Source organism: Chiloscyllium plagiosum, unplaced genomic scaffold (assembly GCF_037043375.1).
Source record: "Chiloscyllium plagiosum isolate Xiang-an unplaced genomic scaffold, Cpla_swu_hap1 HiC_scaffold_31, whole genome shotgun sequence".
Classification (NCBI taxonomy): domain Eukaryota; kingdom Metazoa; phylum Chordata; class Chondrichthyes; order Orectolobiformes; family Hemiscylliidae; genus Chiloscyllium; species Chiloscyllium plagiosum.
The window spans coordinates 18,908,500-18,931,065 of NW_028270169.1; the positions used below are offsets into that span (position 1 = coordinate 18,908,500).

Sequence of the window (22,566 nt, forward strand, 5' to 3'; positions counted from 1 at the left end):
GGAGCTCGTCTGCTCCAGCTTTTCTTTAATTCTTTTTTTCTGTCATGATTTTTTTTTCTGATTTTTCCTCTTCTGCCAGTGGCCTGGAGCGAAGTGGGGACAGACAGCAGTCTGGAATGGAGTGGGGACAGAGGCAAGCGGCCCGGAGCAGAGTGGGGACAGAGGCCTGTGGCCTAGAGCGGAGTGGGGAATTGTACAAGGGTGGAAAGTTACGAATACTTGTGATAGGTTTGTCGCTTTGCATGCTAAGCCAATAAAGTAAAAGGGGAAGAACCGAGAGACTTAAAGAAATTGTATAAAAATGTGCTGATCTTATTCCGGGGTGTGCCTACTTTGTGTCACCCGCTGTTGCAAGAACGTATGAATAAAAGCTGCTTTGGAATTTGACTGACTAAAATTATTTGGCAGTGAGCTTCATTTCTCACCGAACAGAGGCCTGTGGCCTAGAGCGGAGTGGGGGACAGAGGCATGCGGCCCTGAGCAGAGCCAGGGCGGCAGCAGGGAGGCCTGGAGTGAAAATGGCTACTGATGAGGAACCAGTGGAGCCTGGTCAAACCATGCGGAAGCCACTATAGAAAGATTGTAATGTCTATCTTTTTGTCTTTATTTTCCTAACTTATACTAAGTATATCTGTAATGTAACATTTTTCCTTCATTTTCAGTATTTCTGTACCTTCAATTTGTACATAGGTACTTTGTGTCTAAGATGGTATTGTGTATTAGCAAGATTGTACATTTTTCATTGTACACCTGTTCTTTCGTAACTTGAATACACGTGACAATAAACCTAATTCTAATTCTAATTCTAATTCTAATAGCTCACTGGAGCATCAGGGCAGGTTTTTGTGCTTGTGCCCTGAAGTGGGAGTTAAACCTGAAATCTCATGAGTAATTGCTACCAGCTGAGCCAGTATTTGGAGCATCTTTTATATAATTCCCAGGCAGTCCACACAGCCTTGACAAATATAATAGCTGCAATGGTGTTTCAGTCATCCAGACTTGCAAGAAGATAGACTGACTAGAAACCAATTTCCTGATTATTTTAATGGGAAATAATGCATTAAAAATTCCCTTAGTAAAAATGCAGTACAGATTTTAGTCAGGTTAGTTCTCTAGATCGTAATGAGGTAATGTCAGCCGGACGTATAATTTGCACTATTTCAGAGCTCAGGGAATGGGAGAATATAACCTAAGATTCTCAGTAGTGATCTCTACATAGTGCCATTTGTTGGGCATTCAGTGTATTCAAGTCAGATGAGAACAGATCGTGCTGTGATGCTTTCTACGGTGGAATAGCCTGTCAAAACACTGCACAAGTGTACACACTGAGACAGGCTGCCTGCTTCATGGAACAGCCTTTTGAAGATGACCAGTTCCTTGAGATTTTTTAAATATCAATTTATGTGGTACAAGGATATACATTCTGTCTAGAATTTTGTAACACATACCTTGTTTTACTTTGAAGCATTAAGATTGAATTATTTATTTATCTTTAGGCAATGCCTAAAATAGCAAGCAGAAAATAAATTATTTAATGTTCTTATGTGAGTTTCTCTCAATTTTAGCCAGTGGGAATACATTATTTTCTTCAGGTGAAATGTTAATTTAATTCAAGTCCAGGGTGGAATATAGTGTCACTGTATTTTCAGACTCCTGGAAGCACCTCCATTTTAATTCCAATTTCCAACTAGAAGGCGTACTGTCTCCTTAATTCTACCCTGTGCTGGGGGTGCACTGTCTCTTTAATGTTAGCTGCTGAGAGGGGGTAAACTGTCTCTTTAATTACATGCCCTGATTTTGGAGGGTGAAGAGGGTGAAGTGTCTCTTTAATTCCAGCTCCAGGTGGAGGGTGCACTGTCTCTTTAAAAGAGATGTAGTTAGTAAGTTTGCTGATGACACCAAAATTGGAGGTGTAGTGGACAGCGAAGAAGGTTACCTCAGATTACAACGGAATCTTGATCAGATGGGCCAATGGGCTGAGAAGTGGTAGATGGAGTTTAATTTAGATAAATGTGAGGAGCTGTATTTTGGGAAATCAAATCTTAGCAGGAATTATACACTTAATGGTAAGGTCGTGGGGAGTGTTGCTGAACAAAGGGACCTTGGAGAGAATGTTCATAGTTCCGTGAAAGTGGAATCACAGGTAGATAGGATCGTGAAGAAGGCATTTGGTATGCTTTCCTTTATTGGTCAGAGTATTGAGTACAGGGGTTGGGAGGTCATGTTGCGGCTGTACAGGTAATTGGTTAGGCCACTGTTAGAATATTGCGTGCAATTCTGGTCTCTTTCCTATCAGAAAGATGTTGTGAAGCTTGAAAGGGTTCAGAAAAGATTTACAAGGATGTTGTCAGGGTTGGAGGATTTGAGCGATAGGGAGAGGTTGAATAAGCTGGCACTGTTTTCGCTGGAGCGTCAGATGCTGAGGGGTGACCTTATAGAGATTTATAAAATCATGAAGGGCATGAATAGGATAAATAGACGAAGTCTTTTCCCTGGGGTCTGGGAGTCCAGAACTAGAGGGCATAGGTTTAGGATGAGAGGGGAAAGATATAAAAGAGAGCTAAGGGGCAAGTTTTTCACTCAGAGGGTGGTACATGTATGGAATGAGCTGCCAGAGTGTGTGTTGGAGACTGGTACAAGTACAACATTTAAAAGGCACCTGCATGGGCATATGAATAGGAAGGGTTTGGAGGGATATGGGCCAGGTGCTGACAGGTGGGACTAGATTAGGTTGGGATATCTGGTCAGCATGGACGAGTTGGACCGAAGGGTCTGTTTCCATGCTGTACATCTCTATGACTCTGTGACTCTAATTCCAGATCCTGCTGGAGGGTGCACTGTCTCTTTAATTCCAGACCCTGGTGGAATGTGCGCTGTCTCTTTAATTCCAGGTTCTGGTGGAGAGTGTACTGTCTCTTTAATTCCAGGCGAAAGTGAGGACAACAGATGCTGGAGATTAGAGTTGAGACTGTGGTGCTGGAAAAGCCCAGCGGGTCAGGCAGCATTCGAGGAGCAGGAGAATTAAAGTTTCGGGCAAATTCTCTTCATCAGGAATGATGTTGAGAGCCGTGAGGGTGGTGAGATAAATGGAAGGGGGTGGGGCTCGGGGGAAAGTAGCTGAGATTGCGATAGGTAGATGGAGTTGGGGGTGATGGTGATAGGTCGGAGCGGAGGGTGGAGCGGATAGGTGGGATGGAAGATGGACAGATGGGACAGGCCATGAGGGTGGTGCTGAGCTGGAAGGTTGGAACTGGGATAAGGTGGGTGGAGGGGAAATGAGGAAAATGGTGAAATCCACATTGATGCCATGGGATTGGAGGAAGAAGATGAGGTGTTCTTCCTCCAGGCGTCGGGTGGTTAGGGTGTGGCAATAGAGGAGGCCCAGGATCTGCATGTCACAGGGGGGAGTGGGCCAGAATTGAAGTGTTTGGCCAGGGAGTGATGGAGTTGGTAGGTGATGGTGTCCCAGCGATGTTTTCTGAAACGCTTTGTGAGTAGGCATCCTGTCTCCCTAATGTAGAGGAGACCGCATCGGGAGCAATGATACAGTAAATGACGTGTGGAAGTACACGTAAAACTCTGATGGATGTGGAAGGATGGAGGATCAACGCCTCATCTTCTGCATCAGGACCTTCCAACCTCCACCTCCGTCTACCTATTGCACTCTCAGCTACCTACCCTCCAGCCCCATCCCCTTCCCACCACCTCCTCGGCTCCCAGCCTCATTCCTGATGAAAGGATTTTGCCCGAAATGTCAATTCTTCTGCTCCTTGAATGCTGCCTGACCTGCCATGTTTTTCAAGCACCACATCCTCGTCTTAAATTCCAAGCCCTAGTGGAGGTTGCATTGTCTCTTTAATTCCAGCTCCTGGTGGAGGGTGGAATGTGTCTTTAATTCCAGCCCCTGGTGGAGGGTGCACTGTGTCTTTAATTCCAGTCCCTGGTGGAGGGTGTGCTGTGTCTTTAATTCCAGCCCATGGTGGAGGGTGCGCTGTGTCTTTAATTCCAGCCCATGGTGGAGGGTGCGCTGTCTCTTTAATTCCAGCCCATGGTGGAGGCTGCACTGTCTCTTTAATCCAAGCTCCTGGTGGAGGGTGCGCTGTGTCTTTAATTCCAGCCCCTGGTGGAGGGTGCACTGTGTCTTTAATTCCAGTCCCTGGTGGAGGGTGTACTGTGTCTTTACTTCCAGCCCCTGGCAGAGGGTGCACTGTCTCTTTAATTCCAGCCCCTGGCAGAGGGTGCACTGTGTCTTTAATTCCAGCTCCTGGTGGAGGGTGCGCTATCTCTTTAATTCCAGCCCCTGGTGGAGGGTGCACTGTCTCTTTAATCCTAGCTCCTGGTGGAGGGTGCGCTGTGTCTTTAATTACAGACCCTGGTGGAGGGTGCACTGTCTTTAATTCCAGGCCGTGGTGGAAGGTGCGCTGTCTCTTTAATTCCAGCCCCTGGTGGAGGATGCACTGTCTCTTTAATTCCAGCCCCTGGTGGAGGGTGCACTGTCTCTTTAATTCCAGTCCCTGGTGGAGGGTGTGCTGTCTCTTTACTTCCAGCCCCTGGTGGAGGGTGCGCTGTCTCTTTAATTCCAGCCCCTGGTGGAGGGTGCGCTGTCTCTTTAATTCCAGCCCCTGGTGGAGGGTGCGCTGTATCTTTAATTCCAGGATGTGGTGGAGGGTGCACTGTCTCTTTAATTCCAGGACGTGGTGGAGGGTGCGCTGTCGCTTTAATTCCAGCCCCTTGTGGAGGATGCACTGTCTCTTTAATTCCAGCCTCTGGTGGAGGGTGCGCTGTCTCTTTAATTCCAGCCCCTGTTGAAGGGTGTACTGTGTCTTTAATTCCAGCCCCTGATGGAGGGTGCACTGTGTCTTTAATTCCAGCCCCTGGTGGAGGGTGCGCTGTCTCTTTAATTCCAGCCCCTGGTGGAGGGTGCGCTGTGTCTTTAATTCCAGCCCCTGATGGAGGGTGCACTGTGTCTTTAATTCCAGCCCCTGGTGGAGGGTGCGCTGTCTCTTTAATTCCAGCCCCTGGTGGAGGGTGCACTGTGTCTTTAATTCCAGCCCCTGGTGGAGGGTGCGCTGTCTCTTTATATCCAGCCCATGGTGGAGGGTGCACTGTGTCTTTAATTCCAGTCCCTGGTGGAGGGTGCACTGTGTCTTTAATTCCAGCCCCTGGTGGAGGGTGCGCTGTCTCTTTAATTCCAGGCCATGGTATGATGGTGTCGATCGCCGATGAGTCGCTCTGTGGGTTGATGTATCGGTGCTCCATGTTGGGGGCCTGTCTGTCCATGGCGATGGAGGCTCTCGATCTGTTCCGGGCACTGGGCTCGGGGGCCCGCTTTGATTGGAAACGCTTCGGGAAGGACGCCGAGAGGCTGCGGGTGAGGACTCGGCCCGGAGCCGCGGCTCCCTTTTCCCCGCGGCCTCGAGCAGGAGCAGGAGCGGCAGGAGAGCCCGGGGCGATAGGCCGCAGAGTGGAGCCTGGGGGCCGGTTATTGTCCTCACCCCCGCCTGAGGGCATCAGGCTCTGCCCCTTGACTTAAACATTCCCCGGGTCAGAGCCCATTGGTATAACCTGCCCAGGGCCCAGGCTGCGGGTGTCCCACTCCAAGTGCAAATGGATGGGCTGCCTTTTGGTAATTGCCCTGCAGGGTGATGCATTAGTGTGAAGGGAACCTTGTGGTTGTGCTCCTGCTCTGGGCCAGGAGGCCTGGATTCAAGACCCACCTGTTCCAGTGGGTTGTACAATAACTCCTCTGAACGTGCTGATTAGAAAATGTCTAACAGCTTGTGTTTTTTTAAAAAAAAAAGGCGTGAGGGTTTGGGCTCAAAAACTGAACTGTTTTGCCTGTGCTGCCAGGCCAGCCACAAGGTACTGAGTCTCCCCCTGCCATCTGTGGTGTGCTCACAAGCCATTCAGTCGTGAAGTTTACAACATGCCACCACAGAATCTTAGAGCTCAGAGAGATGGCATTCAAATGTTTTGCCTAGACTTCGAGTTGTGCAGTGTCGAAGGGACCCTTTGATCTAACCAGTTCATGCTCAACATAATCCCAAACTAAACTAGTCCCACCTACTTGTTCCAAACCTTTCCTATTCACATGTCTTTTAAAAGTTGTAATTGGTGTCCACATCCACCACTTTCTAGAGAAGTCATTCTACATGGGAACTACCCTATGCATAAAAAGTTTGGCCCACATATTTTTTGTAGATTATTTAAAAGTATTGTCTATTTTAATCCATACCTTGACTTTACCTCTCAAATCCTGAAAGTTAGACCATGATTAAATTCCCATTTGCTGGTTGGAAGTTAAAATGAAATTTGATTCCATACACTTTTTTTAGTTACTGTTCCCCAGATTGGCTCTTGCTGTGTCCATGGAGAAAAGTAGTCTTTTTTTATTTCTTTTGACAATTACTTTAAAGTTATAACCTCAAATCTACTTGCTAGAGGCAAGTGTCTTGCTCCATTTGCTGTAACAAACCTCTCATTGTTTTGAATATCTCTCTTGGGTCATCCATTAAACATGTTGGCTGTAAGGAGAATAATTCTCCGGTCTACCCCATTCCACACTCGAGGCCTTGCCATCCTTCCTATAATGTGATGCCAGATTTGCCAACATTATTCCAGCTGAGGTCAGAGACTTGTAAGGATTTTGCATCTCTTTTTATGTGCTTTCTGTTCATTGTTCCTATTTATAAAGCCAAACATCCCAAATCTTTCCTGAGTTTCATGTAAATCTGTCCTCCCCACCTGAAGCATTTTATGAAGATCCAACCCCCCCCCCCCCTGCCCCCTGCCATCGCAGCTGTCTTTGCTTTGATATCTGCCTCAAAATAGTTTAGATTATTTCCATAGTATTCCTCCCAAAGTGCTCTTCAGCAGGAGCCATTAAGCAACGTGATTACAGAATGGCTGTCTGTTCCATCTGTTGCTGAGATGGGAATTCTGAATACTATTCACTTTCCTAAGCTTCCCTTGAATGTTTTGAATTGATTAATATTGATTGGATTATGGTTCAAGATATAGTATTACACCTTTCAGTGCCGTCTTGCAATATGCTTCAACGTGCAGTGTAAAATTGTACACATTCTTAATACGTTGTTCTTGTATTTTCCAGGTAATGAATTCAAGCAGCACCATCTTGAGTGAAAATGTTCCTGACCTTGACTTTTTTAACAGTCAGCGTGCTAAAAACTGCAAATCAGTGGTCAGTGTGTTGAAAAGCAATGGGGAGGAAAAAGAGTCTACAGCAGACTGCAAGGGCGACATGTGTGTATCCCTAGGAAAAAGAAAATTAGACATGGGTAGTTCAGAAAAGAAGAAAAGGAACAAAGGTAAACTGAGAAAAACACAACATTCTGAAATACTGAATGGATCAGGCTGCATGTTAGGAGCAAGAAACTGGTTCTAATTTACTCTCTAAGTCTTTTGACAATTACTTTAAGACTATAATGTCAAACCCACGTGGCATAGCTAAGACAGTAAAAGATTTCTAAATTCTGATTTCCAAGTCTGCAAGAACCTGTGATTTTATTTTTGCAGTCAATGATTTCTTCCCTTCCGCTCAGAAGAGGAGATGATCATTATTGAACATGTTTGTCATTGCATATTATGCCATTGTTTTATAATGATTTGCAAAGTCAATAATTTACTCTACTTTTGGGGCAATACCGTACCAACCAAATCCTAATTGTTCCTCCGTGTCCATGCAGATGTCCTTTCTTGATGGGCGGCACTTGGTGAATTGGAATCTTGATCAATGTTTCTTTCCCCTCCCTGTTTGAGGGAACAGAGGCCATTTAACTATCAGCTCAATCAGTGCATGTGAAGACTTGTGCTTAGGGCTATAACAGTTGACCTTGTCAACTACTTTTTTAAAAACTTTAATGCAAAGTTTACACACTAAGGCTTATAGCTTTCTTCCTTTTTTAAGATCTACTTTATACATGCATTTAATTCTTAATTACAATTTTCGAAATCAATTATGTTAGGCTCTCCGTTGTTTTTAATTGATTTTGTTTTGACATGCTCTCACTAGACAAGAACTGGAGTGAGCAGTAAACTTCCAAGGCTGTTGGTCATGCAGAACCCTGGATGGTCTGGAGGTGGCAATCCTTTCACTCTGTCTGAGGTTTCCTGACCTTTTGCTAATAATCTTACTAACATTAGAAATTCAATGAAGCTGAAGATTGATCTTGTGTTCCACAACTCAGGGGTATTTGTAAATGCTTGAACATGGTCTACATCCTTGGGAAATATTGGAGGGAAAAAAAACACAATGTGTCATGACACCCACGTATGACTCAGATGCAGACTGCATGACTACCAGCTAACTACTTTGAATTTTTATAATTGTGTTCTTGTCACCTGACATTGTCATGAATACAGAGGATTTGATCAGCAGAGTCTGATCTTAATTTTTTAAGAACCCTCATATATTTCTTGGCTGATATATTTTTTAAAAATAGGATTGAGAGATTTTTGGATTAGTTTTTCCAATGAACTTTCACCCATGGAAACAGCACAGGAAAATGTTAATTGTGCAGGAAAACAGCACTGTCTCAACATGATTACTTAGGTGAAGAAGGGAAAGATGTGGACTTCGGTTTTTACATTTTGCAAATGTAATTCATCTCTTTTTCAAGGCTGATTTATATCTTGTACTCTGTGACCTCATTAATATTTGGCAATAAAGGTTCCTAATTTCTCTTCTCTCTCCGCCATGTCCACCACTACACTCCTGGCCATCCGCAGTGACCAATGCAATGTCTGACATTTTTTCCAATACCAAAGATGATGATGGTGGTGATGATGATGATGGAATAATGTTGATGTCCTCACTGGGAAGGAAGACCAAGAGTAGTATTGACAGGACAGACACCGAACGCAGTGCTGAGAAACTGGAACATCAACGACGAGAAAAGGTTTGACTTTGGGCCAAGAACAAATCTATTTACTGTAAATCAGGGAGAGATCAATTTAAAAGCCTTGCTGTAAAGGCTTGAGGAATTGAAAATTTTCTCCTTTCTTTTTTTCTCTTTCGTCAAGATAAATCAACTCCGGCGTAAGCATCGGATTCATGTGGATGGAACAGATATTCCTGAACCAGTTGCAACCTTTGAACAGCTCTTACAGGAGTATAACGTGCACACAAAAATTATTCAGAACATACAGGAAGCTGGTTTCCAATCACCCACCCCCATACAGATGCAAGCCATTCCTGTAATGCTACATGTATGTATTTTTCAGTTGACTTGTTAGGACAGACGATAAATATTTGCTCTGAAGCATGTTAATGGTAAATTTATGCAGGTATCTGCATGGCTGATTTGCGAGCAGTTTTGAGTCACAATATTCCAGGTTCACTTTCCACTCCCAGGGGCTTGAGCACAAAAATAAATGTTCACATTAAGCTACAGACTTGACAGTTTTATCTGAGGTGCCATTTTCCAAATGAGAAGTGAAGCTTGGATAGATGTAAATGTTCTCATAGTATTATTCCAAAAGAGCAGGGAATTTCTGGCCAATAGTCATCCCTCAATCACCATCATAAGAGCAAATTTATCTGATTTTTACAGTGTTTGTGGCAATTTCCTGAGCACAAGTTAGCTGCTATGTTTCATACCTTAACAACAACAGCGACTACAACTTTTAAATATACTTCATTGGCTGGGAAGCAATTGTGAAATGTCTGGTGGTCATGAAAAATGCATAATATAAACACATTTGTTTTATTTACTTTTCTCATTGCAAACTTCAGCTAATAAAACTGATCTTGGCTAGGACAAGAAAATGTTTGTTATTTTCCCTAATGGCCATTATTTCCCTATCCCTGGCCATTATCAGTGCTTTGATGTGGTGAATTCAGTTTCCTGAACATTGAGTACAGGAATCGAGCCTGACTGTTAAGACAACAACTGTTTCAATCGCACAAAGTAAATAATGGATGAATGGACCATCATCTGGAGGTTAATTGACATTAAATTTTGTTTAATCAACTTCTCTTTAATTTATTTTGCAACATCAAAATCCTGTACTTTTTTATTTTGCTTGAATGATACCCTGTGATGTAGTGCATTAATTTACGAGCAGACTTTCCTGTTTGGGTTTACATCCTCCATGCAATTTATCAGCTGGGCTCGATTTAAAGGAAAAAGCTTTATGAACTTGGAATATATTGCCGTATGTGGAGTGGGATGTTGCCAATGTTCTTTCTAAATTGTGCAATAGCAATCCAGAAGAACCTGTATCAACTGCATAAGCTCAATCATATGTGACTTTACAAAAGAAATTCAAAGGCACTTGACTCCATAGGCTCCCTCTATGTATCATAACAAAGTAAATAGAGCGTTGAATAAGGCTGCCATGGAGTCTCTGTGACTAGCTGTAGTGATGTAGGCAAATGTCATTCATGGTTTGGAAATCATTGTGCATACTGATTTCTGTATAATAACTGGCCATAGAAGATTTTCTCAACAGCTATAATATCTTGAGGACATTTGGTTGAAATGACCTATTTCCGTAGTGTAAACTTTGAACTGTTTTATGTAACTTTCATAGAATCGTGAAATCCTGGCCTGTGCCCCAACTGGATCGGGAAAGACCTTGGCCTTTTGCATTCCACTTTTGACTTGTCTAAAACAACCAATGAACAAGGGTTTCAGGGCCCTGATACTGTCTCCTACTCGCGAGCTTGCCAGCCAGGTATGTTTGTCCCCAGAGGCCTATTTCACTTTAATTCTATTAATTGCCAAATGCTACTGGTGATAGTTCATAAAAACGAGAAAAAAATTAACCTTTTCTTAGTTTTGAATGCAGCAGTTTGTCTGAGGCAGCGATAGAGTCATAGATGTACAGCATGAAAACAGACCCTTCAGTCCAACCCGTCCATGCCGACCAGATATCCCAACCCAATCTAGTCCCAGCCAGCACCTGGCCCATATCCCTCCAAACCCTTCCTATTCATATACCTATCCAAATGCCTCTTAAATGTTGCAATTGTACCAGCCTCCACCACATCCTCTGGCAGCTCATTCCATACACGTACCACACTCTGCGTGAAAAAGTTGCCCCTTGGGTCTCTTTTATATCCTTTCCCTCTCACCCTAAACCTTATGCCCTCTAGTTCTTGACTCCCTGACCCCAGGGAAAAGACTTTGCACATTTACCCTATCCATGCCCCTCATAATTTTGTAAACTTCTATAAGGTCACCCCTTAGCCTCCAACGCTCCAGGGAAAACAACCCCAGCCTGTTCAGCCTCTCCCTGTAGCTCAAAACCTCCACCCCTGGCAACATCCTTGTAAATCTTTTCTGGACCCTTTCAAGTTTCACAACATCTTTCCGATAGGAAGGAGACCAGAATTGCATGCAATATTCCAACAGTGGCCTAACCAATGTCCTGTACAGCTGCAACATAACCTTTCAACTCCTGTACTCTGACCAATAAAGGAAAGCGTACCAAACACCGCCTTCACTATCCTATCTACCTGCGACTCCACTTTCAAGGAGTTATGAACCTGCACTACAAGGTCTCTTTGTTCAGCAACACTACCTAGGACCTTTTCACTAAGTGTATAAATCCTGCTAAGTTTTGCTTTCCCAAAATGCAGCACCTCATTTTTTTTCCGAATTAAACTCCATTTTCCACTTCTCAGCCCATTGGCCCATCTGGTCAAGATCCTGTTGTAATCTGAGCCAACCCTCTTCGCTGTCCACTACACCTCGAATTTTGGTGTCATCTGCAAACTTACTAACTACCTCTTATGCTCGCATCCAAATCATTTATGTAAATGACAAAAAGTTGGCAAAGTTGACATGAGCAACATTGAGCCTGTGCTACCATCAGGCCATGGTTTGAATAAATTGTGTTGATCTTAAATATGCTCGTCTTAATGTAGCAGAGCAGGAAAGCATCTGAGACACTGGCATTGATTTTTCTTAATGTTATCACTTGTAATCTTTTGACATTGTACTGTCTTCACAAGTGTGCGGGCTCAAGTTCAGAAGTTGAGCATATATAAGTCTGCCTATACTCCAGATAACCAGAACAGCATATTTTTAAAGAACAGTGTTTTTAAAAGTTATTTAAATTTTAAAAAATTGTGCCTCCAATTTAAAATTCTCAACCTTGTGTTCATGCCCCTGCAAAGCCTCATCTCTTCCTACTGTAACCTTCTAAAAGCCTCTGAACTCGCCAAATTCCACAGGTTCTGAACTTGTGCGCTGCCCTGATTTCTATTGCTACGTTATTGGTGGTTGCACCTTTCAGCTATCTAGTCCTTGGTCTATGTAATTTCTCTGGACACCCCTCAGTTGCAGGAAGAACAAAATGAATGGTTCAAACTGAAAAGTATCCTGACTGAGTCTGATTGTACTTCTATTGCCAGACTCATCGGGAACTAGTAAAGCTCTCCGAAGGTATAGGATTCAGAATTCACATGATCAACAAAGCAGCTGAGGCTGCCAAAAAGTTTGGTCCCAAGACGTCAAATAAATTTGGTGAGTGATTTTGCACATTTCTATCTTTTTTGAAAAAAACATTAAATTTTAAATTACCTCAGAAGAAATTTGGCCTCCAGAATTGAGCTCTCGCCTCAGTCTTGACTTTTGGTCAGGTTTTTACTTAGTTGCTAGATGGGGGATTGTGTTTGCAGAGGACAACTTTTTCTTTTAAAATGTGCAGGCTTATCGAAACTGCCTTGATTGGATGCTGCTTATAACTGAAGAGGTCAACAGGTTAGAGCAAGTTGTCCTCAGGAAAATAATGGTAGTGGACAACGACAGGAAAAAGATAGTGATCCTGAAATATGTAGATTTCTTTTTGTGTAACTGGGGCTGGCGTTGTTTCTAGGTGCCAGTAACAAGCACAAAAGGATTACTTTTCTCAAATACCTGACTTCAACAACATAGTATGAAATGTTTTTCCTTTGTCTCCAGATGTTTTGGTGACTACTCCAAACAGACTGATTTATTTGTTAAATCAGGATCCTCCCGCTCTGGACCTCAGCAGGTATCGATACTTTTAAAGAAATGTATGTTCCTCGGAAGCCATAGTTACAGAAGTACTTTGTTTATGCCTTTTGGGTTTCTAAATCTGATCATCTGGTGAAATATAGTTGTATTTTATAACTGATGTTTAAATTCCTTGGATTGCACCTTACTGTATATGGAAACTGTGAAATCTATTTTATGTATCCTGCATCTGCGAGGGAAAATACTTTCAATTTTAATCTGTAATTTCTGTCAACAAAAGTTGACAAATTATGGTTAAACCATACAGTGCAGAAGAGTCTGGATTTAATTGCCTGTCTATTGAGATGCTGATGTCACTGGCGATGGCAAGAGAAGTGTCACTTTTGGCATCAGTGACTCTTAATGAGAGGATGGAACCTAACTGTTAATTGTATCTGTCTCTGGTTATTCTCTAGTGATGTTTCCTGCAAAATGTTTTTTGATGCTCTGTGATGTGATTGGACTTGGCCGTGAATCTGTGGTCGTGTGTTCTGTTGAGATTTGCATTCTCCACTGTCTCTTGAGAGGCATGGATGGTTGCTTGATGTCTGTAGTACAATATCTCAGTCTTTTTCAAGAGAACATAATGGGAAGAACACTTGCTGAACAAGTATGAAATCCGTGCCTGAAAAAGCAAGATATTGCAGATGTTGGAATTTGGAAATAAAAACAAAGCAAAATACAGAGAGTATTTAACAGACTTGATAGCATCCACTGGTCGATCTTCCACTTCCAGTAAACTCTTAACCTCCTGAAGCCATCCTTACATTCAGTGAATAACCTTCGCAACAAAGTTGCTTTATGTCTAGCACCAGTGATTAGTTTAAGAAGAAGGACATTCTTCAACCAAGGGAGTCTTTAACCAAAATGATTGCTGTTAAATCCAGTGAATTCAGAAATCCCAAAAATTACTTGTTACTGGCCAAGTCACTTTCCAGTCAGGAACCTGGTTTGATGGATTATATTTTGATTAGTTTAGTTATTACCAAAGTTGATGCACGCTTAAATATAAACGTGCAATGTTGCAATTTTGTTTTAACAATAAAACAGAAGTTTTTGAATTTAAAAGTAAAAATGGAATAAACCAAACCATTTACTTACAATACAAATTCAAAGATTTTTCAGCACACATTACAAATATACTCCCGCTAATCCCAAAACATTTCTTTCAATAGTGAGGAAACATCGCAGCTTTTGTATGGTACCCAAAATACACCCCAGTACAGTACCCAAATCGCAACTTGTACAATGTTTTCACCAGCGTCCCCATATCTAACAGTCAGTAAACTTAAATTATGTGTCACTTCAACCTTCAAACTAGAACAACAGGTAGCTTCTTCTCTGAGCTATTAATATATTTACTTAAATATATTTCACTTTAAGCAATGTCTTCAAGGTTTTACCCTAACACTTCTGGTCTGGGACTAGCACTAACTTTTAACTCTCTGGTAGCCTAGTTCAATTTGTCTTTCCCTGCCCATAAGCACCAGCCTATAAGGTGCCATGGACTCCACCAGACAGCCTTACTCAAAGTAAAAACTGAGATTAAAAGTATCCCCTTCTCAGTTATGGGTATTTTCTTTAAGCTTATTTACCTTGCTGTGTTTCAAGATTTATGTAAACAAAAATTTATTACTGGTGCACAAAACTCATTCCTTCTAAATTCAGGCCTGAAAAACCGGTTTAACAGGAACCATCCTGGCTAAAGAAATACTTATAACACATTATTAACTGCTGGTTAAACAAATCAGAAACCCAAATTTACAATAAATAATATTAAAACTATGTTTATAAATCCCACGTACTTGCATCACAATCAACCAATCAGCCATGCTTCAATGGCAGAGTGGACTCGATGGGCCGAATGGCCTTACTTCCACTCCTCTGACTTATGGTCGGAATCCAATGGTCATAAGCGGAGGTACCTCATGTGGCTGTACGAGGCCTTCAGTGAAGGATTAGCAATTCTAATGCAATGACTCTTCAATTTTATCAAGTAGCAGTGAGCAATCTATTAACAGAAACTCTAATCAACATTTTGAAGGCTGCACTTTAATTTTTTATAAAATTGTTGAATTTTAGCTCTACCTTTTTTCACTGTTCCTAGTTAGTACTGTTGCAGTGAGTTACCAAAACAATTTAACTGAGGAAGTCAGTTATTTGAAATACCATATATACTCAAGTAATAGTCAATCTCATGTAAAAGTTAACCCCCTATTTTTGGCCAAATAATCTGGAATTTTGCATTTATCTCATGCAAAAGTCAAACCCAGTTATTCACAGATTGACTCAAACGTTGATTTGTAATGTGCAGGCAGTCACGTCCCACTCTAGCTTTCCAGCCTGCTGGTTCTGCTCTGCTTCTGGTCTTCAGTCCGTTGGCTGTTGTGTTCCTCTCCAGGTTTTCAGAATTACTATACTTTTTTTTTATTCATTTAGAGATCAATTGGCTGTCTGCTAATGATACTATGTGAATTTTGATGGGCATGAATTTCAGCCCTTCGAAAATAGTATCGATGTAATAGTCGACCCCATAAATTTAACCTTAAAGTAGTTGAAAAATTTGACTATTACTCGAATATATACTGTAATTTTGTTATTGCAGAAGTGAAGTTGAGCACTGTTCAACTGATATTGCAAGGTTGATGTTTAGAAAGAGTTGTATTTACTTCAGTGTAAGTGGATATAGAGAGTATAGTGTTATGCACTGTGAATATTATAGAGCAAAATGCTAAGAATCTAGAACACCACACGTCGTCTGAATTGAATTGAATTTATTGCCACGTGTACCGAGGCCCAGTGAAAAGCTTTGTCTTGCGAGCAATACAGGCAGATCAGAGTTAAATAGCATAGATAAGTAAATAATAGGTAAACAGCGGCAAAAACAAAACCACAGGTACAGGCAAATGTTAAGAGTTTGGGAGTCCATTCAGTATTCTAATATCTAATCTTATTTCTGGATCAAACAAATTAATAGACATAATGAGTCTCTCATATCTTGACTTGAGAAATAAAATCTTTGAAAAGTGCAAGAATATCCCCCAAATTAAGATCAAATGGATCAAAACAATATTTGGGATGTGCTAGTATCCAATAGCATTGTGTGCTGTACTATGACAAACTCCAGAAGTACTGGTTTTTAATTTTCTTATTTAATTCAATTTAGGGTGGAGTGGCTGATTGTTGATGAATCTGATAAGTTGTTTGAAGATGGCAAATCTGGATTCCGAGATCAGCTCGCCACTATCTTCTTGGCATGTACATCTCACAGTGTCCGGCGAGCCATGTTTAGTGCCACCTTTGCATTTGATGTTGAGCAGTGGTGCAAACTGAACTTGGACAACGTGATATCTGTGTCGATTGGTACAAGGTGAGACAAAAATAACATCAAGACTAATCTTGGAAATTAACCTAATTTTACTGTAGCGTGTTGAAAGATTTTTTGCACTATTTGTACATGAATTTAGTTCACGTTTCTATAAATGCTAAATTGTAATTAGTTATAGTTCGGCAGCAAATTTTCAAGCACTTTATGCATGGATATGTCTAAACATTAGGCTGATGAGTAGAGAAGATGGATGTTAATAAGTAAATGATTACAGCAGATTTTGTACATGTTCATGCATTGAATTTGTATTATTCCATCATATATACTTAAACTTATGTAGAGTTTTAAAATGATGCACCAAAATTATAGCTCCATTTTGAGAAATTACCTCAGCTACTGTAAGAAATTATAAATCTCTTGTATAGGGCGAGATCAGGGACTTTGCAAATGATTTGTCTGTCTGACTTTTTTTTTCTGGAGGCCCACTCAGGGACCTCTTCAGTATCATTGTCTGGTACTGACTAACCCCAGTCACCATGGTGGCTGTTGAAACTTCCCGCATTGCTGGTTGGGTAAGGCAGTAATGGCTTGCTGTTCCCAGCTGGTATTTTGAAAATTATATCACAGAACATGGAGGATCTGTGATAAAAGATGTACCTATGAATAATACTGATCTAACGTCTCTCGTACAATAGCGCCAATTATGTTCTAATTGTAATGTGTAAATTAAATTATATGCATAAGGTGGAAATCTTGCATGTATTAGACTTGCGTCAAACATTGTCTTTTGTTTGAGCTGCCTGTGTTGGTATTAAATGTCTTCCATTATTAGCAATGGATGGCTTACTGTGGTTCAAAATATATTATTTTATTTTCTTGTAGGAATTCTGCCGTGGAGACAGTGGAACAAGAGTTACTTTTTGTGGGTACTGAAACTGGAAAACTAGTAGCGATGAGAGATCTGGTTAAAAAGGTACAAAATGAGTTACGTATTAGATGCATTAGACCAGTGCTATTTAATTTGACTGTTCAAAGTCTGTTTAAAATAGCTTTAAAGTGGAAAATATTCCTAGAGGATCCCTTGTCAAGCCAGACCCATTTGAATGACTTTTGCTGGAACGTAAGCTGTTGTTTACTTGAGCAGAGTCTGCTTCCTTTAGAAATTGAGCTGTTGCTGATGGTGAACTTTTGGGCAAATAGTTCTGATTTGAAAATGCTCAGTTGCTCCTAATTGGAGGCTAACTGTCAAATAATCTGAGAGGCTTCCAAGTGTATGTACACTTTTTCCTCTGCATCCCTCTTTGACACCAGCCTATAATATAGAATACGACTGCCTTTAAAATATCTGATAAATTATTATCTATTTAGCTATCTATGTTATTTAGGAAATTGAAATCTCTAGAGTCGAGCGATAATTATCTCATTTACTGGGTTTATTTTTTAAAGTGTTTAGTTTGTAAAGTGGACGTTTTGCTGCTTTGCACAACCTCCACAATATCAGTCTCAACATTGGGCAGTCCTCTGGTTTTATGCCAATAGGACATGCTCTGTGAATCGTACAACTTGATATAGAGTGTCTATCAGCCATGAAATGACACGTCTCTTTTTGGATTTCTTTCCACACAACATTTTATTGACATCATTTGCCTATAAGAGACCCAAAACAAAACCAAAGAAGCAGATGGCTTTGACATACAGTGCCACTCCCTTTGTGCTAAAATGCAGCTGTGCCACATATGTCTGATCTGATGTTGCCAGTGGGGCTGCGCTGTCATCCTTCATGTTCTGTGATATAATTTTCAAAATACCAGCTGGGAACAGCAAGCTCTGCCATTACTGCCTTACTCAACCAGCTATGTGGGAGGTTTCAACAGCCACCATGGTGACTGGGGTTACTCAGTACCAGACAATGCTACTGAACAGGTCCCTGAGTGGGCCTCCATAAACAAATCTCCAGGATAGAAAATCTTTAGAGATCTAGAGCACGAAAAGGACCCTTTGGCCATTGCACCTGTGCCAGTCAAAAAGCACCATCTAACTATTCTAATCCAGAGCAACAGGGAACATTTCTTTTTAAGCCACATGAAGTTGGAAGTACTTAACTGACTTATGCTGGATCAGTTCCCTGGATGGTAAATTACTCAATGGTACTTTCCCTCATTATCTGTCTATTTCATCCCAAGTTTGTCTGCAACCTCCATGGTATGTCCATTTTTCTTCTGGTAACCTCCTTTTATATTTTTATGGCACTGAGCAAAATTCAGCTGTAAATGGCAAATACGAAAATACATTCCAATTTTTGTTAATGTCTCTTCCCGTCCTGCCTTCACAAATCCTCAAGCCAGGTGTAGCAGATCAATAAGTGTCTGCGTCATGCTGCCATCCTTACTTTGGTTTACTGTTAACCTGGGAAAGTGCAAGTCTGTATCTTGTCTAGTAAACTTATTATGCAAGCTGGGTGGTGGAGTGCCCTGCTTCATCACAAAGAAGAAAGCTACGTGGCCCTAGTCAGACAACAGTTGGAATATTGTGATATTTGGAACCAGTGTCTAAAGAAATACGTAATGGCATTGGGAGGCAGTCTAGAGAAGATTCACTAGGTTGGTACTAGGTGTGGAGAGACTGTCCTGGTGAGGAAAGGTTGACTTATTGGAATTATAAAGAATGAGAGGTGACCTTTCTGAAACAAACAAGACTCTGGGGTCTTGACCAGATTGAAGTGGGAACATTGTATCACTTTGTGCAAGAGACTAGGACCAGAAGGCATAAACTCAGAATAAGTGGTTGTACATTTAAGACAGATAGAGATGGAGGAATTTCTTCTGAGGGTAATGAATCCATGGATTGTTTTACTATTGAGACTGAGATCAACAGGTTTTCAGTCAATAAGGGAGAGTGGAGAAAAGTGGAGTTGAGGACTTACAGATCAGCCATGAATGGCGAAACAAACTCAAAAGGCTAAATAGCCGACTTAGAACATAGAACAGTATAACACAGCCCTTCTGCCTTCTATGTTGTGCTGGCCTTTTATCCTACTCTAAGATCGAACTAACCTACGTACTGTACGTTTTAATATCATCCATGTGCCTATGCAAAATGTCCCTAAAGTATCTGACTCTGCTACCACAGCTGGCAGTGCATTCCAAGCACCCACCACTCTGTGTAAAGAACCGACCTCTGATATCTCCCCTAAACCTTCCTCCAGTCATCTTAAAAGGATGACCCCTTGTGATAGCCAGAGATTTGTTCCCAGGGTGGAAATGACTATCTACTTTATCTATGCCTCATCATCTTGTTCATCTCTATCAAGTCACCCCTCATACTTCTTCGCTCCAATGAGAAAAGCCCTAGCTTCCTCAACCTTTCTTAAGAAATGCCCCCCAGTCCAGGCAGCATCCTGGTAAATCTCCTCTGCACCCTTTCTAAAGCTTCTTCATCCTTGAGACGACCACAACTGAACACACTATTCCAAGTGTGGTCTCACCAGGGCTTTCGAGAGCTGCAGCATAACCCCGTGGCTCTTAAACTCAATCACCTTGCTAATGAAAGCCAACACACCATACGCTTTCTCAACAACTCTATCAACTTGGGTGGCAACTTTGAGGGATATATGGACATTGACCCCAAGATCCCTCTGTTCCTCCATACCGGCAAGAATCCTGCCGTTAACCCTGTAGTCTGCATTCAAATTTGAACCTCCAAAATGAATCGCTTCACATTTTTCTGGTTTGAACTCTTATCTGCCACTTCTTAGCCCTACTCTACATCTTGACAATGTCCCATTAAAACCATAAGACCATAAGACATAGAAGCAGAGGTAAGGCCATTCGGCCATCGAGTCCACTCCGCCATTCAATCATGGCTGATGGGCATTTCAACTCCACTTACCCGCATTCTCCCCGTAGCCCTTAATTCCTTGTTACATCAAGAATTTATCAATTTCTGCCTTGAAGATATTTAGCATCCCAGCCGCCACTGCACTCTGTGGCAATGAATTTCACAGGCCCACCACTCTCTGGCTGAAGAAATGTCTCCGCATTTCTGTTCTGAATTTACCCCCTCTAATTCTAAGGCTGTGTCCACGGGTCCTAGTCTCCTCGCCTAACGGAAACAATTTCCTAGCGTCCACCCTCTCCAAGCCATGTATTATCTTGTAAGTTTCTATTAGATCTCCCCTTAATCTTCTAAATTCCAATGAATACAATCCCAGGATCCTCAGCCGTTCCTCATATGTTAGACCTACCATTCCAGGGATCATCCGTGTGAATCTCCGCTGGACACGCTCCAGTGCCAGTATGTCCTTCCTGAGGTCTGGGGACCAAAACTGGACACAGTACTCCAAATGGGGCATAACCAGAGCTTTATAAAGTCTCGGTAGCACAACAGGGCTTTTATATTCCAACCCTCTTGAGATAATGGACAACATTGCATTTGCTTTCTTAATCACGGATTCAACCTGCATGTTTACCTTTAGAGAATCCTCAACTAGCACTCCCAGATCCCTCTGTACTTTGGCTTTACGAATTTTCTCACCGTTTCGAAAGTAGTCCATGCTTGTATTCTTTTTTCCAAAATGCAAGACCTCGCATTTGCTCACATTGAATTCCATCAGCCATTTCCTGGACCACTCTTCCAAATCCTTCTGCAGCCTCCCCACTTTCTCAGTACTACCTGCCTGTCCACCTAACTTTGTATCATCGGCAAACTTCGCTAGAATGCCCCCAGTCCCTTCATCCAGATCATTAATATATAATGTGAACAGCTGTGGCCCCAACTGCGGGACACCGCTTGTCACCGGCTGCCATTCCGAAAAAGAACCTTTTATCCCAACTCTCTGCCTTCTGTCAGACAGCCAATCCTCAATCCATACCAGTAGCTCACCTCGAACACCATGGGCCCTCACCTTGCTCAGCAGCCTCCCGTGTGGCACCTTATCAAAGGCCTTTTGGAAGTCTAGGTAGATAACATCCACTGGGTTTCCCTGGTCTAACCTACTTGTCACCCCTTCAAAGAATTCCAACAGGTTTGTCAGGCACGACCTCCCCTTACTAAATCTATATTGACTTGTTCTAATCCGACCCTGCTCTTCCAAGAATTTAGAAACCTCATCCTTAATGATGGATTCTAGAATTTTACCAACAACCGAGGTTAGACTAATTGGCCTATAATTTTCCATCTTTTGCCTTGATCCTTTCTTGAACAAGGGGGTTACAACAGCGATCTTCCAATCATCCGGGACTTTCCCGGACTCCAGTGAGTTTTGAAAGATCTCAACCAACGCCTCTGCTATTTCCTCAGCCACCTCCCTCAGAACTCTGGGATGTAGCCCATCGGGGCCAGGAGATTTATCAATTTTAAGACCTTTTAGCTTTTCTAGCACTTTCTCTTTTGTAATGGCAACCATACTCAACTCAGCCCCCTGACTCCCTTTAATTGTTGGGATATTACTCATGTCTTCCACTGTGAAGACTGATGCAAAGTACTTATTAAGTTCTCCAGCTATTTCCTTATCTCCCATCACTAGCCTTCCAGCATCAGTTTGAAGTGGTCCAATGTCTACTCTTGCCTGTCGTTTGTTTCTTATGTATTGAAAGAAACTTTTACTATCATTTCTAATGTTACTGGCTAGCCTACCTTCATATTTGATCCTCTCCTTCCTTATTTCTCTCTTTGTTATCCTCTGTTTGTTTTTGTAGCCTTCCCAATCTTCTGATTTCCCAGTACTCTTGGCCACTTTATAGGATCTCTCTTTTTCTTTGATACATTTCCTGACTTCCTTTGTCAGCCATGGCTGTCTAATACCTCCCCGGATAATCTTTCTCTTTTTGGGGATGAACCTCTGTATAGTGTCCTCAATTTTACCCACAAACTCCTGCCATTTTTGTTCTACTGTCTTCCCTGCTAGGCTCTGCTTCCAGTCGATTTTCGTCAGTTCCTCTCTCATGCCCTCATAATTACCTTTTATTTAACTGTAACACCATTACATCCGATTTTGCCTTCTCTCTTTCAAACTGCAGACTGAACTCTACCATATTATGATCACTGCTTCCTAAGTGTTCCCTTACTTTAAGATCTTTTATAAAGTCTGGTTCATTACATAGCACTAGGTCCAGTATAGCCTGCTCCCTTGTGGGCTCCATGACAAGCTGTTCCAAAAAGCCATCCTGTAAGCATTCCATGAATTCCCTTTCTTTAGATCCACTGGCAACATTATTTACCCAGTCCACCTGC

At 41.9% G+C, this 22,566-nt stretch overlaps 1 protein-coding gene across 1 annotated transcript in view; it reads left to right on the top strand.

The window, feature by feature from the left end:
* The first annotated feature begins 5,218 nt into the window (after positions 1 to 5,218).
* The window catches only part of ddx52 (DEAD (Asp-Glu-Ala-Asp) box polypeptide 52), a 38,305-nt gene continuing 20,957 nt past the window's right edge, over positions 5,219 to 22,566 (top strand). The window contains exons 1-9 of the mRNA XM_087977305.1: positions 5,219 to 5,371; positions 7,112 to 7,328; positions 8,749 to 8,918; positions 9,043 to 9,228; positions 10,555 to 10,698; positions 12,383 to 12,494; positions 12,933 to 13,005; positions 16,174 to 16,377; positions 17,218 to 17,308. Coding sequence (XP_087833431.1) covers positions 5,243 to 5,371; positions 7,112 to 7,328; positions 8,749 to 8,918; positions 9,043 to 9,228; positions 10,555 to 10,698; positions 12,383 to 12,494; positions 12,933 to 13,005; positions 16,174 to 16,377; positions 17,218 to 17,308 — 1,326 coding nt within the window. The 5' untranslated portion in view covers positions 5,219 to 5,242. The remainder of the gene's footprint in view (positions 5,372 to 7,111; positions 7,329 to 8,748; positions 8,919 to 9,042; positions 9,229 to 10,554; positions 10,699 to 12,382; positions 12,495 to 12,932; positions 13,006 to 16,173; positions 16,378 to 17,217; positions 17,309 to 22,566) is intronic.